This window comes from Anarrhichthys ocellatus, unplaced genomic scaffold, assembly GCF_004355925.1.
Source record: "Anarrhichthys ocellatus isolate YVR2014 unplaced genomic scaffold, GSC_Weel_1.0 scaffold6, whole genome shotgun sequence".
NCBI lineage: Eukaryota > Metazoa > Chordata > Actinopteri > Perciformes > Anarhichadidae > Anarrhichthys > Anarrhichthys ocellatus.
Window position 1 is genome coordinate 12,415,987 of NW_022280036.1, and position 12,982 is coordinate 12,428,968.

At 38.7% G+C, this 12,982-nt stretch overlaps 3 protein-coding genes across 8 annotated transcripts in view; all 3 read left to right on the top strand.

Moving 5' to 3' along the window:
- The window catches only part of epha6 (eph receptor A6), a 50,237-nt gene extending 45,923 nt beyond the window's left edge, over positions 1 to 4,314 (top strand). For 2 of the 3 annotated variants that reach the window (XM_031846104.1, XM_031846103.1), the window contains exons 13-20: positions 137 to 262; positions 1,090 to 1,275; positions 1,405 to 1,466; positions 1,617 to 1,826; positions 1,914 to 2,063; positions 2,152 to 2,345; positions 3,006 to 3,155; positions 3,495 to 4,314. In XM_031846104.1, coding sequence (XP_031701964.1) covers positions 137 to 262; positions 1,090 to 1,275; positions 1,405 to 1,466; positions 1,617 to 1,826; positions 1,914 to 2,063; positions 2,152 to 2,345; positions 3,006 to 3,155; positions 3,495 to 3,609 — 1,193 coding nt within the window. In that variant the 3' untranslated portion in view covers positions 3,610 to 4,314. Of the gene's footprint in view, positions 1 to 136; positions 263 to 1,089; positions 1,276 to 1,404; positions 1,467 to 1,616; positions 2,064 to 2,151; positions 2,346 to 3,005; positions 3,156 to 3,494 lie in introns of all 3 variants that reach the window. The other variant, XM_031846102.1, reaches the window with a different exon arrangement.
- Positions 4,315 to 4,858: 544 nt separating this feature from the next.
- Positions 4,859 to 9,854, top strand: arl6 (ARF like GTPase 6). 3 transcript variants are annotated; one of them, XM_031846454.1, is made up of 9 exons: positions 4,859 to 5,004; positions 5,812 to 5,947; positions 6,101 to 6,162; positions 6,343 to 6,411; positions 6,503 to 6,597; positions 6,822 to 6,951; positions 7,045 to 7,100; positions 7,638 to 7,650; positions 7,988 to 9,854. In XM_031846454.1, exons 2-9 carry the CDS (start codon positions 5,828 to 5,830, stop codon positions 8,019 to 8,021), a joined length of 579 nt encoding a protein of 192 aa, XP_031702314.1. In that variant the 5' UTR covers positions 4,859 to 5,004; positions 5,812 to 5,827; the 3' UTR covers positions 8,022 to 9,854. The 3 variants fall into 3 exon arrangements, with proteins under 3 accessions (XP_031702314.1, XP_031702315.1, XP_031702313.1); XM_031846455.1 differs by lacking the exon at positions 7,638 to 7,650; XM_031846453.1 differs by lacking the exon at positions 7,988 to 9,854 and having other exon boundaries at positions 7,045 to 7,980.
- Positions 9,855 to 11,438: 1,584 nt separating this feature from the next.
- Positions 11,439 to 12,982, top strand: part of slc5a7a (solute carrier family 5 member 7a) — a 5,556-nt gene continuing 4,012 nt past the window's right edge. The window contains exons 1-2 of one of the 2 annotated variants that reach the window (XM_031846459.1): positions 11,439 to 11,610; positions 12,439 to 12,667. In XM_031846459.1, coding sequence (XP_031702319.1) covers positions 12,484 to 12,667 — 184 coding nt within the window. In that variant the 5' untranslated portion in view covers positions 11,439 to 11,610; positions 12,439 to 12,483. The remainder of the gene's footprint in view (positions 11,611 to 12,438; positions 12,668 to 12,982) is intronic. The other variant, XM_031846458.1, reaches the window with a different exon arrangement.

Sequence of the window (12,982 nt, forward strand, 5' to 3'; positions counted from 1 at the left end):
TGTGTGTGTGTGTGTGTGTGTGTGTGTGTGTGTGTGTGTGTGTGTGTGTGTGTGTGTGTGTGTGTCAATGTTCCATGTTCCATGTTCCAATGTAATATGAAAAATATTGAAATTGTAATTTATTTTCCTCTTCCAGTCCCATTCTCTGGGATAAAGACCTATGTGGATCCAGACACGTATGAAGACCCCACTCAGGCTGTGGAGGAATTTGCCAAAGAGATCGACCCCTCATACATATGCATCGAGAGGGTGATTGGTGCAGGTAAAACAGATACATATATGGTACACATGGTAATACTCTACATACACAAATGTATACAGGCATTGACTCATATGTTATACTGTACATGCGTTTGCTGGCAGGCGCAGCACAGGCGTCAACTGTGTACAAGAGGAAAACATAAATTTGTATAATACATGACTGGTAACCAGAAAAAAAGGTTATTTTTCTAGATTCATATTCAGGGTTACATATTAATATTGTAAAGAAAATGTCTCAACGACCGTTGACTAGCACCTGCAATAGAGAAATGGTCACATTTAATGTTGAGTAATATTTTTATTTTATAAGAAATGTTAAAGCTCATAAAGTTTGAATTTAAAACTTTTACAGCCACTCTTAGCAAGCTGATGTTAAAGTAGTTTATAGTATTGTACTTTAGGGGAGCAAAGCCAGCGCTGCTGACTGTGAATGTTCGATGGTTCATTAAATCGAACAGATTGTGTCTGCTATTTAGCCCATGAGTAATTATGAAGGTGCCTTCCATCTGTTTAGTTTCTGTAACATGGGCTCCATCTGGTGGAGGCAGTGTGTACAGATGTGTAAATGGCAAAGCAACTGCTGATTGCTAGTGTTTCCACATTTCTCTCTTGTTTCAATTACAAGTTTTAATCAGTTAATGTTTATTTCACCTGACTCCATGAAAGCAAAAACATACGTGTATACTTTACAAAGAACACAAAATAATAATAAATTATGTAGGACGCAGTTACTGAATATATGTATTGTTTTCATTATTTCATTGAGTTCCAGTAAAGTCTTATGCTATATGAGAGTGCACCCTTTTATGTATTGGGTTGTTCTGACAGGTGAATTTGGAGAAGTCTGTTGTGGTCGGTTGCGCATACCTGGAAGGATGGACATCGCTGCGGCAATAAAGACATTTAAAGGCGGCTATATGGAACAACAGAGGCGAGACTTCTTACGTGAGGCTTCAATCATGGGACAGTTTGACAACCCCAACATCATCAGGCTGGAAGGAGTGGTCACTAGGAGTAAGCTTTCTATGTGTATCTCTCTGGCTGTGTGTTTTTTCTTTCTTTAAATGTTCTCTTCTTCAGCATCAGTTTTACTTTAGTCTTCACTTTTTGTCACTAAAATCCTGTCGTTTACCTTTTCCTCAGGCAGACCAGTAATGATAGTCGTTGAGTACATGGAAAATGGAGCGCTTGATTCTTTCCTCCGGGTGAGAGGAATACATGGTCACAGATGTGCACACGTTTCCTGAGTAATTGTTGTCCCCCGTATGTCACATTTGTCCTCTCTCTCTCTCTCTCTCTCTCTCTCTCTCCCTCTCCCCCTTTCTTTCTTTCTTTCTCTCTCACAACCACTCCAGACACGTGATGGGCAGTTTACAGTGCTCCAGCTAGTCGGCATGCTGCGCGGCATCGTAGTGGGCATGACCTATCTTTCAGATATGGGTTACGTTCACAGAGACCTAGCTGCTCGCAACATCTTGGTGGATGAAAACTTGGTGTGTAAGGTGTCTGATTTTGGCATGTCCAGAGTCCTTGAAGATGACACTGAAGCAGCCTACACTGCGACAGTGAGTGTGGATCTAACAGTTACTGCAGGATATTACAATCTGACATATATTACAGTGGCTTGTTCTGTGTTATTGTTTTTGTGTCAGGGAGGAAAGATACCAATACGCTGGACAGCACCAGAGGCTATCGCTTATGGAAAATTTTCCACAGTCAGCGATGTGTGGAGCTACGGCATTGTCATGTGGGAAGTGATGTCATATGGTGAGAGGCCCTACTGGGAGATGTCCAATCAAGATGTAAGCTACCGATCATATTAAAACTCCATAACCACTAAAGCATAATCAACACACACAAAAAAAACACTTGTCATTAACTTCATCGCAGGTCATTTTATCAATTGACGAAGGCTACCGTCTACCAGCACCAATGGGCTGCCCTGTGACACTGCACCAGCTGATGTTGCACTGCTGGCAGAAGGAGTCTAACCAGCGCCCACGCTTCAACAATGTGCTCTCTTTTCTGGACAAACTCATAGTTAATCCCAGTGGTCTGCTCACTCTGGTGAATGATGTGCAGAGGTAACTATCAATACATACAGACACTTGGTGAAAGGACCATACTGGTGGTTTTGCATTCTTTAGTCCACTAACTATAAGATGTGTAAACTTTATGTCAATATCTAAGCATACTGTACTCTTTTATTCTCATTTCTTGCAATTTCAGTAGGGAATGATAATCACCTTGCACAGACTTAAAACTTGTTTGCCATATGGTTGGTAAATATTTATTTAGCTTAGATTTTATCAATGCTTGGTAATGCAATTCAAATATGAGACTGAAAAACACTTGTAGTTGCGTTCAGGTGCTTGTGAGACGCTTCAAAATGTAATGTTAGAGCTCCCAAAGCATCGTATTCACGTGTTATCTGTAAGAATATCAAACCCAGGGGACAAACATCAAGCAAGCGGGGAAATTTTGAAAAGGATTTTGTAAATGTGGTACAGCGATATCACCGGACAATAATAAGTCAGGGTCAAAATCAATAAAGTTGTAATAATGACTGTGACTGATTACTTACGTGTAAGGCAGGTTAAGGTATGTATTGGGAAATGATAAGTGATAATATAGGGTCTACACAGTTTGTAGATCTAAACCACTGACATGGTAATTTAAAGAATATTTATTATTCAGCTTAACTTGTCTCTTTGTATTCCTTAACTTTCCGTTTGTCATGTCAGTTTCCCTGACTCGCCAGAGGACATGCCAGACTACCCTCTTTTCATCTCTATCGGCGACTGGCTGGACTCCATCAAAATGAGCCAGTATAAGAACAACTTCCTTGCAGCAGGATACACAACACTGGATTCCATTTCAACAATGAGTATAGAGTGAGTGAAGCCAAATTAAACAGAGTGCAGCTGTAGTAGAAAGGAGTGCTCTAAAAGGAAACAAAGCATCAAAGGAACAGAAAAAAATGTGGAATTGTACTTGTGATTCCATCATCAAGCAAGAAATGATCTGTACAGTATGCGTATGTATGTAAAACTATATTATTACTGCTAATACCAGTATTACAGTATTTTGTCATTCTATTCTAAATATGGTTATTGCTCATATTATCAAGTTTTCCCAATGTGCAGATTATTAACTTTATTGCATGTTTGTCATGATGTACAAATAGGTTGGCTGTTCTTGTGTAACTATTTATTCAATCTTCTCCCCTTCAGTGACATCAGGCGTATCGGGATCTGTTTGATTGGCCACCAGAGGAGAATCATAAGCAGCATACAGTCACTTCGCCTGCAGCTTCACCACATCCAACAGAGTGGCTTTCAAGTATGAGACCGTCACACAAAGACAGACTGTGTGTTCTCACTGAGCCGGAAGCAGACCAGACTTCCTTGGCATCGTCATTCAATTAATCGGACAAACACCAGACTGTTAGGTGTAACAGCTACCACGCGCTGCTCATGTGGGAGCGGGCCGCTGCTAGACACACATGTGGTCTAGGTAATACACACTCATCATCTTATGGATCATCGTCACGACAGCCTCCACAACAACCAACCTCTGTCAGTGTTGGCCAAATGCCGTCTCTTAATTATTTCAGCAACTGCTAGCATTCACTTGAATTCTGAGATTCTTTACTCTAGTGTCTATTCAAGTGTTCACCAATACCTCTTCTCTTTCCAACTGACAATCCAATGGTTTCTATTGACTTTGAATGGTCTCAAGTCAGTTACCTCATGACCAGAGAAGAAGTGGATAGAATAGAGGGTATATGGTAATGAATGGTACAGTATGCGATTTCAATTACAACCTTTCCAGCTGGATAATGAAACAATTCACCAGGAATAAAGATTGACAGACTGGTAAATACAATCATGTTTTTTGAACTGAAGACCGCTGAATGTCAAAGATTTTGTAGAAATATATGTTCTATCCTCATGATAATGCAGTATGTCTTGTACAAAAAGTCTTGTGAAAATTGTATGTTTTATTCAGTATGTTTGTTCCTTAATAAACAACCCTATTTTAAAACTTTAACCAGCACAAGCTTAAACATCTACCAGTTAATTGCTTGAGCAGATTAACAAACACACACACACACACACACACGTATCCATGGATGCACCCTGTCTCAAACACATGCATGCAACAGTGTCCTCTTAAATGTCACTCGAGAAACTGACATGTTTTCTGGACATGAAGAATTGTCAGGTGAGTTTGTCAAATGGGTGCTTATGGTAGGTTATAAATGAAAGACATACAGACCTTACAGCGCTAAGGAAAGTGGCAAAATGTGTATTGTTTAGATTTGACATGCTATACTGCTTTTTTTCCCCTTTTTTTACAAAAGGCATAAGTTTTTCAAGTTATTGTCCCATTTTTTACAATAATTCTCAATAGGAACTCACATAAATAAACTATAAATGAAATTGCAGTTATAAAACGAAAGCAGAAAAGGGTAAAAACAGTCTATTTTCAATTCATAAACTCCGCTTTTTTAACAGTAACGTTACAAGGTAGGAGGCACTCTTGTTTGGCCTGCAGGGGGCAGGCTTGAGTCAGCTCACTGGTTTCCCAGCAACACAGTGTAAATAACTCAGTGTAGCGTCTGTTGGCTTGAGAGCATCAGAGAAATGAATGAAATGGTTTGACCCAGGTCATTTAATGAGCTAGCTTAAGGGAGCGTGAAGTTAATCGTGAAAGCAAGATCTCAACGCTAAATAACAGGTACAATCTTGCACTACAAAACAGTTTGGAAAAGGATAATGCAAGCTGTCGTGTTAGCTCCAACTATAGCTAACGCTGTAACGTCAAGCTAGCTAAGTTAGGTTACAAATATGTTACGCGTTAGCTTACTTTATGCTTTCTCATGTTGGGACTGTCTTGTAAAATTGGAGATACAACATACTGCAAAGAAATTGTCCAGGGTTAGCTAGATAGTTAAAGTTACTCCCCATGTAAACCTAGCAAGCTGAAGTAATTAACGTTATCCCAGCGGCTAAACGTTAGCTAAGGCTAGCTAGCAACAGTAACAACAAGAGATTAACTAGTTAAATAGCTGTTAGCGAATGTTAACTAATTACGTTAGAGACCTCTGAACACGTTAGCTTAAGCTAACGGTTAGCTAACGGTATGTGTTGATAGGTGCAATGAGCCGTTGCTCTGTAGCTAAAAAACACGAACTTCTCTTCACGTAAACATTTAGTTTACGTTAAATGTTTTGCTAGGGAAAGGTCGATGTTATGCTAATTAACTATGCTAGCTAAATGGTCTCAGGGAAAACGTTAGTTACCATTGAAAAAGGTAACGCAATAGAAAGGGCAATTCGTTTCCCAATCAAAACAAGAGTAAATTCACTGATAACTGCACACCAGGTTGAAGTCAGCGCAGACGCACCTTTTACCGAGAGCAAGAAGTCAGACTTAAAATCAGTGTGGAAGGGCAGCGTCTGGTAACTGCCGATGATAACAGCTGAACTGCAAAGGATTCTGTTACCATCTAGCTTTTAGAGTGTTTATGGCCTCTTTCTTGTAGATCAGACAGGCAGCTGATGGGGCTGTTTGACAAGTTGGCCGGATGGCTGGGGTTGAAGAAGGAGGTGAACGTGCTGTGTCTTGGTTTGGACAACAGTGGAAAAACCACAATCATCAACCAACTAAAGCCCTCTAATGTAAGTCTACCCAATGTTTTACAACGTCTTTATAGTGATGTTACACATTTAGGACTATGGTAGAAATGAGTTTTTGACAAAAAAACGTTATTCACTGTCACTCATGTGATATTCGTGTATATTTATTTACAACATGCTACATTCGTCCTCCAGGCTCAGGCGCAAGACATCGTCCCAACCATTGGCTTCAGCATAGAGAAGTTCAAGACATCCAGGTATCTGTTCAAATCAACAACTTAAGTTAACACAATCTGTAGCTCAATAAATGTGAAGTCATCTTCTAATAGTTGCATATTTCTGTCTAAAGTAAATTCATATAATCTTGGCGCTATTCGGATATATGACGTTTTTTTAAAAACCCTATAAAAAAAGTTTTCTCTCTTCTGTTTTTGTAGTCTTTCCTTCACAGTGTTTGACATGTCTGGTCAAGGCAGATACAGAAACCTTTGGGAGCACTACTACAAGTGAGTGTGCCAGTGCTACAAAAGCACCAGTCCTATTTGCCGTTTGATATGCTATGCATATTCATTTCTGTGATCACTTTGTACTTCTCAGGGAAGGCCAGGCTATCATATTTGTCATTGATAGTGCAGACAAACTGAGGATGGTAGTAGCCAAGGAAGAACTGGACACATTACTAAACCACTCTGGTATGTTCATGTACATTTAGGATGATTTTTGAACTTGCGTTTAAATTCTAAATAAAGTGTTTTACTGTTGTATCTTTTTTTTTTTTTTTTTTAAATGAGCAAACATTTTGTTTTTGCCAAATCCACTTTTTAAAAAGTTTTTTGGGTTGCGCAATATTGTTCCTCATTAGTAGAACTTAATGACCTTACTACTTTCCTACATCACCCTCTCACGCTCACTGCAGATATTAAGCACAGGAGGATCCCCATCCTGTTCTTTGCTAACAAGATGGATGTCAGGGATGCTCTGTCTTCTGTCAAGGTCTCACAGCTGCTCTGTTTGGAGAACATGAAAGACAAACCCTGGCACATCTGGTATGAACATTCAAGCACACTTATTTCCATTCTAGTATGCCAGGATGTCACGGTGTTTTGCATTTTTTAATATGATGTGTTGATATGTTTCAGTGCCACCGATGCTCTGAAAGGAGAAGGTTTACAGGAGGGAGTGGACTGGTTACAAGGTATGATGAGAGTTCATATGAATGAAAGTGGGAGTGGCCGTGTAACTGTAGAGTACATGTATATCAACTCACCTTTTACCGACATTATATAACGTTTGTATTAAAAAACAGTTCCATATAAGAAATGTTGAGTTTTGTGTATAGGAACAGAATAACTTGAGCAAAGCTCTTGAGTTAGCATTTGCATTTTACTTGGATATAATGATGGCAAGTTACACAATATTTTATGTACGTGTCATTTTTAGATAAACAAAAAATGTTAAATTTGTTTTATTGTGTTCTGTATAGCTTTTACTTTGTTTCCTTTTACAAATTTGATTATTTTTCATCCTCATTTCAAGCAGTAACAAACCAGTTAATCCTACTAATGTGTACCATTTGAATATGTCTTTGTTTTTCCTCCACATTACAGTAAAGTTTGTTTTAATGTATATCTGCCTGAAAGATCAGAAGCAAAGTGTAGTCTGTTCCACGACCTCAACATCATTTTCTTTTCTTTTTATTATGTTTAACGCCCTCATTCAAATCCTTCCACAGATCAAATTATGCAGTGAGTACTGTGTGTTTTATAAGTGTTGTGTTATTTCTTGTGTCCTTGTATAGCTGTAAAAGAATGTATTTAGAATGTATGTCCTTACCATGTTTACTTTGTTATTCGGACTTTAGTCCTGAAGTAGCTGGGTGAACCACAAGGCTATTATGAACAGTACACTACATGATTATTATTATGGCCGAAAGAATCCACGTTCATATTATCGCAATATCTATAGAAAACTTGAAATGAAATAATAACTTTATATAGTTTTTTTTTTTTTTTTTTTTTTTTTTTTTTATACATATTGTGCTCTATATTTAGCGGATTAAAAGCATTTCTCACATTTTTCCAGATCAAATCAAAACAATGAGAACGTGAGGGCATGAGGATGGACGCGCCGGAAGAAGCAGCCTCCATAGAAGTCTTTTATGTAAGACGGGTGGACCCTGTTTTCAGAGGTACCATGGGATAGTTTTTACTCTGGTGTTTAGATGGTTCCTGGTGGAGTGTGGTTTCATTCGGAAAAACGAGTACATGATTTGTTCCTCCTGGTACCAGTAGTAACTTACAGCTGAATACAGCTGTCCACAGGGGCAGAAAAATGTTAAAAAATGTTTGATATTTATCCCTTCCATTTCTCAATATCTTTGTGTAACCGGCTCACAAGAATCATGAGCTGGATTTATGTAAATTATTGTGATTGTTGCTGTCTTCATTTTAGGGAGCATGAATGCTCAGGATGTCTTTTAGAAAAGATGTGTTGTTGGGTGTTTTATTTTGTGTGTTTTAGCCCCTCAACTGTCCTGTGTCCGACAAATGGTATATGCCAGCTTCGCTGAAGAGAAAACATGTTTCACAGCTGATTGATTCAGACTAGCACCACATTATACCAGTGAGGTATTTTGCTCACCGTTAGATATGTTCGGCCTTGTGTGTTGTGATCATATGCGTTTCCACTGCACACTTACAGCGGAGGATAAATGCTCTCATCTGCAATTTTATGGCCACTGCTTGAGAGCAGGTGACAGCCTCAAGCCTCCATGCATCAGATATCAATCTAAAAATGCTTTTGTAATAAGTTACGGTACGTCAGTCTGTTTGTAATGGGCTACTACATATAAAACAACCTAAATAAGGTTAATGTTAAGGTTAATGCCAAATGCTCCATTTCTTTTCTTTTTTCCTTCGGTCTCTCAGGGCCTCTGTAGATACATTATTATTTGTGTTTTGTTTGAAGTTTCACAACAGTTCGACGATACCAAAATGTTCATGCATTCCAGTGCACATCGCCTTTTTCAAACTTGAATATTGGGCCATCTCACTGTCGCATTAAAATCAAGATTTGCTATACTTTTGCTGCAGCTAATAGTTCATGCTTCTCTGCTCATGTTTGCTGAATGATTAGGATTAAATGTTTTCCAGGACCCTGTAGATTTTGTTGGGCATATTGTAACTTGTGGCTAAGCTTTTTTGTCATGAAGTAAATTAGTTTGCTTAAAACTCAAAACTAGTCTTTACAAAGCTATTTCATAACCAGTGTTTTTATCTTTGCCTTATTTCAGTGCTCAAACGAAAACAAATGTAATCCAACAAACTGCGTCCTACATTTGACTCTGTACTTCAGTGATTCAAAGGCAGACCGCTAAAAAGAAAAATCCTCTGCTCACTCTGCACACAGTTTTTAAGGCAAGCCTTTGATCTTCTTCTGTAGTCTCTGACTGAAAGCTTGCATTCAAAAAGAATCTGTACAGATCAGAGTGTGTATAGCAAGTGAGAGGTGTTTCCCTGTTTTGGGGTCATTTCAATGCAAGAAGGAACAACTGACGTAAATGTATGATCTAAAATAATAATATTTTATTTGATATATTCTGTGGTATCGTGTCCATAACTGTCTCATCTGTAAACCTTATTTTTAGTATCACAAATTGCAGAAACTACAAACACCCCCGACCGCCCACCCACACATATCAGTATCCCTGTTTAGACTACCACAGGGGGACGCCAAGGTCCAAAATATTCAAATTCAACTCATGATGGCTTTCAGGACACATTGATTTTGAAATACATTGTATATTTCAAAATATACAAGTGAAGATTTTAAAACATTTAGACCCATTGAGCATCAGAGATGTTGTAGATTATTATCAAATGAGCTGTATGTATTTTGTTTATTACATTGTATGTGTTTATTTTTTAAAGAATAAATGCTGGAGAATGAATATTGTTTCATGATTTTAGAAGTAATGTCACTTTGGTGGCACCTTTCTCTGTGTCTCTTGTGCTCTCTTACTAACATCTTGAGCGCTGCCAGCAACAGCTGCTCATTAAACCTCCACCCCTTGAGCCCTGCAGAAGTTATTTGGTTAAAACATAAGCATTCATTTTTACAAGTTATACAAGAGGATTTCTGTTGTGCTTCTTTGCAGCAGGTTGTAAATTGTGTGTCATGTTATATCTTTATGTTGGCATGTGTATGTATTTAGCATCATTGAGCTACAAACGCCAGAGTGTCCCGGTCATGTGGCAGCCATCTGTCAAACATGCAGTTAGAAACCAGCTGTCTTCCGGAAGTTTTGGATTTTGGCACCGGTATCGCACAGAATCACTTGTCAGACGTCAAGCAAAATCACATTCAAATCAATGTTAAAAAAGAAATTTGTTTTTATTTGTTATGCTATTTGTTTGTTTGAATGCCCCACAAAAGAATCTACAATGCTTTTGAGCCTTTTAAGCTGAATCAAATAACGTTTTCATTATTGTTACCTAAATTAACAAGACACAATATTAGAACGGAAAGGAAAACACCTGCCAGGCCGAGCAACAAAAGAATAAAGACCTTTATTTAGTCGAGCAGATTTGGTTCACAGAGTGATTCAATCTGCTTTTCTTTACAGACGAGACGAGTGTTTCTGTGTGTGTGTGTGTGTGTGTGTGTGTGTGTCCGTGTCCGCATCCGCATGTGTGCGCGCGTGCGTGCGTGCACCACAGTTTTTTTTAAGTGAGACTCGCTGTATCATTAAATCTCTCCTACTGCTCTTCAGGATCCATCCTAATTGGATGTCTGTCAGTTTTGACAAGAGCAGCACATTAAACGACTCAAGGCAGAGACGGCCATTAAGTAGACACAGTTCATTGATGAAGGGAAAGTGACAGGAATAGTATACTTAATTGATTTCTAATTGATAAAAGATGGAGAGCATTTATACGAATTCTGCCACACTAGGCCTAAAATCAGGAGAAAGAATGGACTTAAGAAGGTATTGAAGATTAACGAGCTTGAATTCGGTCGAATTGCTGCAAAATCCACTTGACGAATATACGATTTAAGTAATTATTTTTTAGATAAATGTACCGATCCACAGTTTTCTTCTGTGCAAAGCAAAGAGGGCTTCAGAGCGGTTTCTCATCCTCCTCAGTCGCGCCAAAAAAAAAAACTGTTCCTGTGGAGCAAAGTTAATTGCGGTTGTAAGGTAAAATGCCGGCTGAGGAGCGAGTGACAGCGGATAAAAGGCCACATGAAGTATGGCTGCGCAATTAAGCGGCTGTTACGCACAGAGTTTCAAGGAGCATGAGCCACATTAAGTATGAAGCACATTCCATCTGCTCATCCACAAAATATTGATTATTTAATGTGTAAAAATGCAGCATTAAAATTCATGTCTTGTCATTCAGTGGTTTAAAAAAAAAAAAAGCAATCCCCTGTTATTGAGCAAAGGGATCTCTCCCACCCTCGTCCAGTCAGATCGGCCAGTACACTGTGACGTGGTTCTATTGCAAGGTGCTCATTAAGAGGGACGTTTGGTTTCTCTGACGTGTGTATCAGTCGTCTGACGGCACATGCTCCCTTATAAGCCTCAGTAAGTCACCCGGGAGTCCTCCACCAACGATTCATTTAACTGTTCCGAGGCTCTTAATAGTTCTGCTCGCTGTTTTCTGCATCAGGTGCCCCATCACATGACTCTTGAAATACTTGAGGTAAGTTTTGAATTCGTTTTTCAAGCTTTTGTAAACTGTTTAGGCTTGTTTATCAAATAGTATTTAAAAATGACAATTTCTTATTAATTTAAGCACGGCCAAAGTGGGAATCTTTAGATGACAGATCATTATCTACAATATAATTTGAATACGGCTGTCTCGAACTTGGCCTGGTTATATTTCTGTAGCGAATGCTGTGCGTAATTTTAATTTTACGCGCATGTTTCCGGGTAGAAGGAGATGGAGAAGAGAAAACATGTTTGATCCAAAAGCACAGACACGAAATAGAAGACACATTGTGATTATTTTTACAACATTTCTCACATATTTGTTTGATCCATTTATATTGGAATAATATCACATTTGTGTGAATTTATATATGTAGGATGTATCTAATGTAGCTGAACTGTATTTGAGTCTTTGCCTGAAGGAATCGAAAACGAGTAAAATCGAGTCTTTACGATACATTTTTACTTTACTTATTGTGTTGATGTAGATTGACGAGCACCACAAATGACCTACACTGCGTTGAAGGTCAAATTCCTGGAAAAGACAGCATTCCGGGCCACAAGCGCGCATGAAATCAAGTTAATCAGCAGAGGGAATTCTGTCTTTTGAACTATTCTTATTCTAATATTCTGTTTCAACAAGTCAATACGTGTTTGTTCAGTTGACCCTCGAATCCGACTAAAACCTGCAAAAATGTAAACTTTCTATGGATTTCACACGAACCAAAAAGGTCAAATGTTGCAGAAAACTAAATGCCAAATTATTGTTCTTTATGCTCATTGTACTTAATATCTGATCCTCGCTCCTCCGTGCGCCAAGCAGGTCTCCATGCCCTCCCGTTCCTAGCGGAAGACCGGTGCGACAATGACCATCCATGTAGAGGGGCTTGTGGCTATCGCGATCTTCTATCTACTGATCCTGTTCGTGGGCATCTGGGCGGCATGGAAGAACAAACACTCCGGGGAGGCGGAGGGCACCGACCGCAGCGAAACCATCATGGTCGGAGGGAGAGACATTGGATTATTTGTCGGTGGATTTACCATGACAGGTGAATTTTGTCTATATTATTCAGTAATACTTGGCTTTTAGTAGCTATTATCACAATAAAACATATCTAAATTATCACTTAGGTCTGTTTTGACAAGTTGAATCTTTTCTTTTTTTAACATGTTGAAGTTAGATAATTCCAGTTTTTTTGTCCTTTTTCTTTCTTTTTTTACTGCCAATATTTTAAAAACCTTCTCTAGATTGTCTATTAACACAAATGCCAGATGTAATTGTTTAATGTGTTTTTTCCTCCTCTGGTGATAACATGTTGTGTGTGTGTGTGTGTGTGTGTGTGTGTGTGTGTGTGTGTGTGTGT

What these genes read in the sequence shown, in the direction of transcription:
- arl6 (XM_031846453.1), top strand. Translation starts at nt 5,828, where the DNA reads ATGGGGCTGTTTGACAAGTTGGCCGGATGGCTGGGGTTGAAGAAGGAG. An exon ending in GAGAAGTTCAAGACATCCAG is followed by an intron (nt 6,163 to 6,342) that starts GTATCTGTTCAA and finishes CTGTTTTTGTAG; the next exon opens with TCTTTCCTTCACAGTGTTTG. An exon ending in CTTTGGGAGCACTACTACAA is followed by an intron (nt 6,412 to 6,502) that starts GTGAGTGTGCCA and finishes TGTACTTCTCAG; the next exon opens with GGAAGGCCAGGCTATCATAT.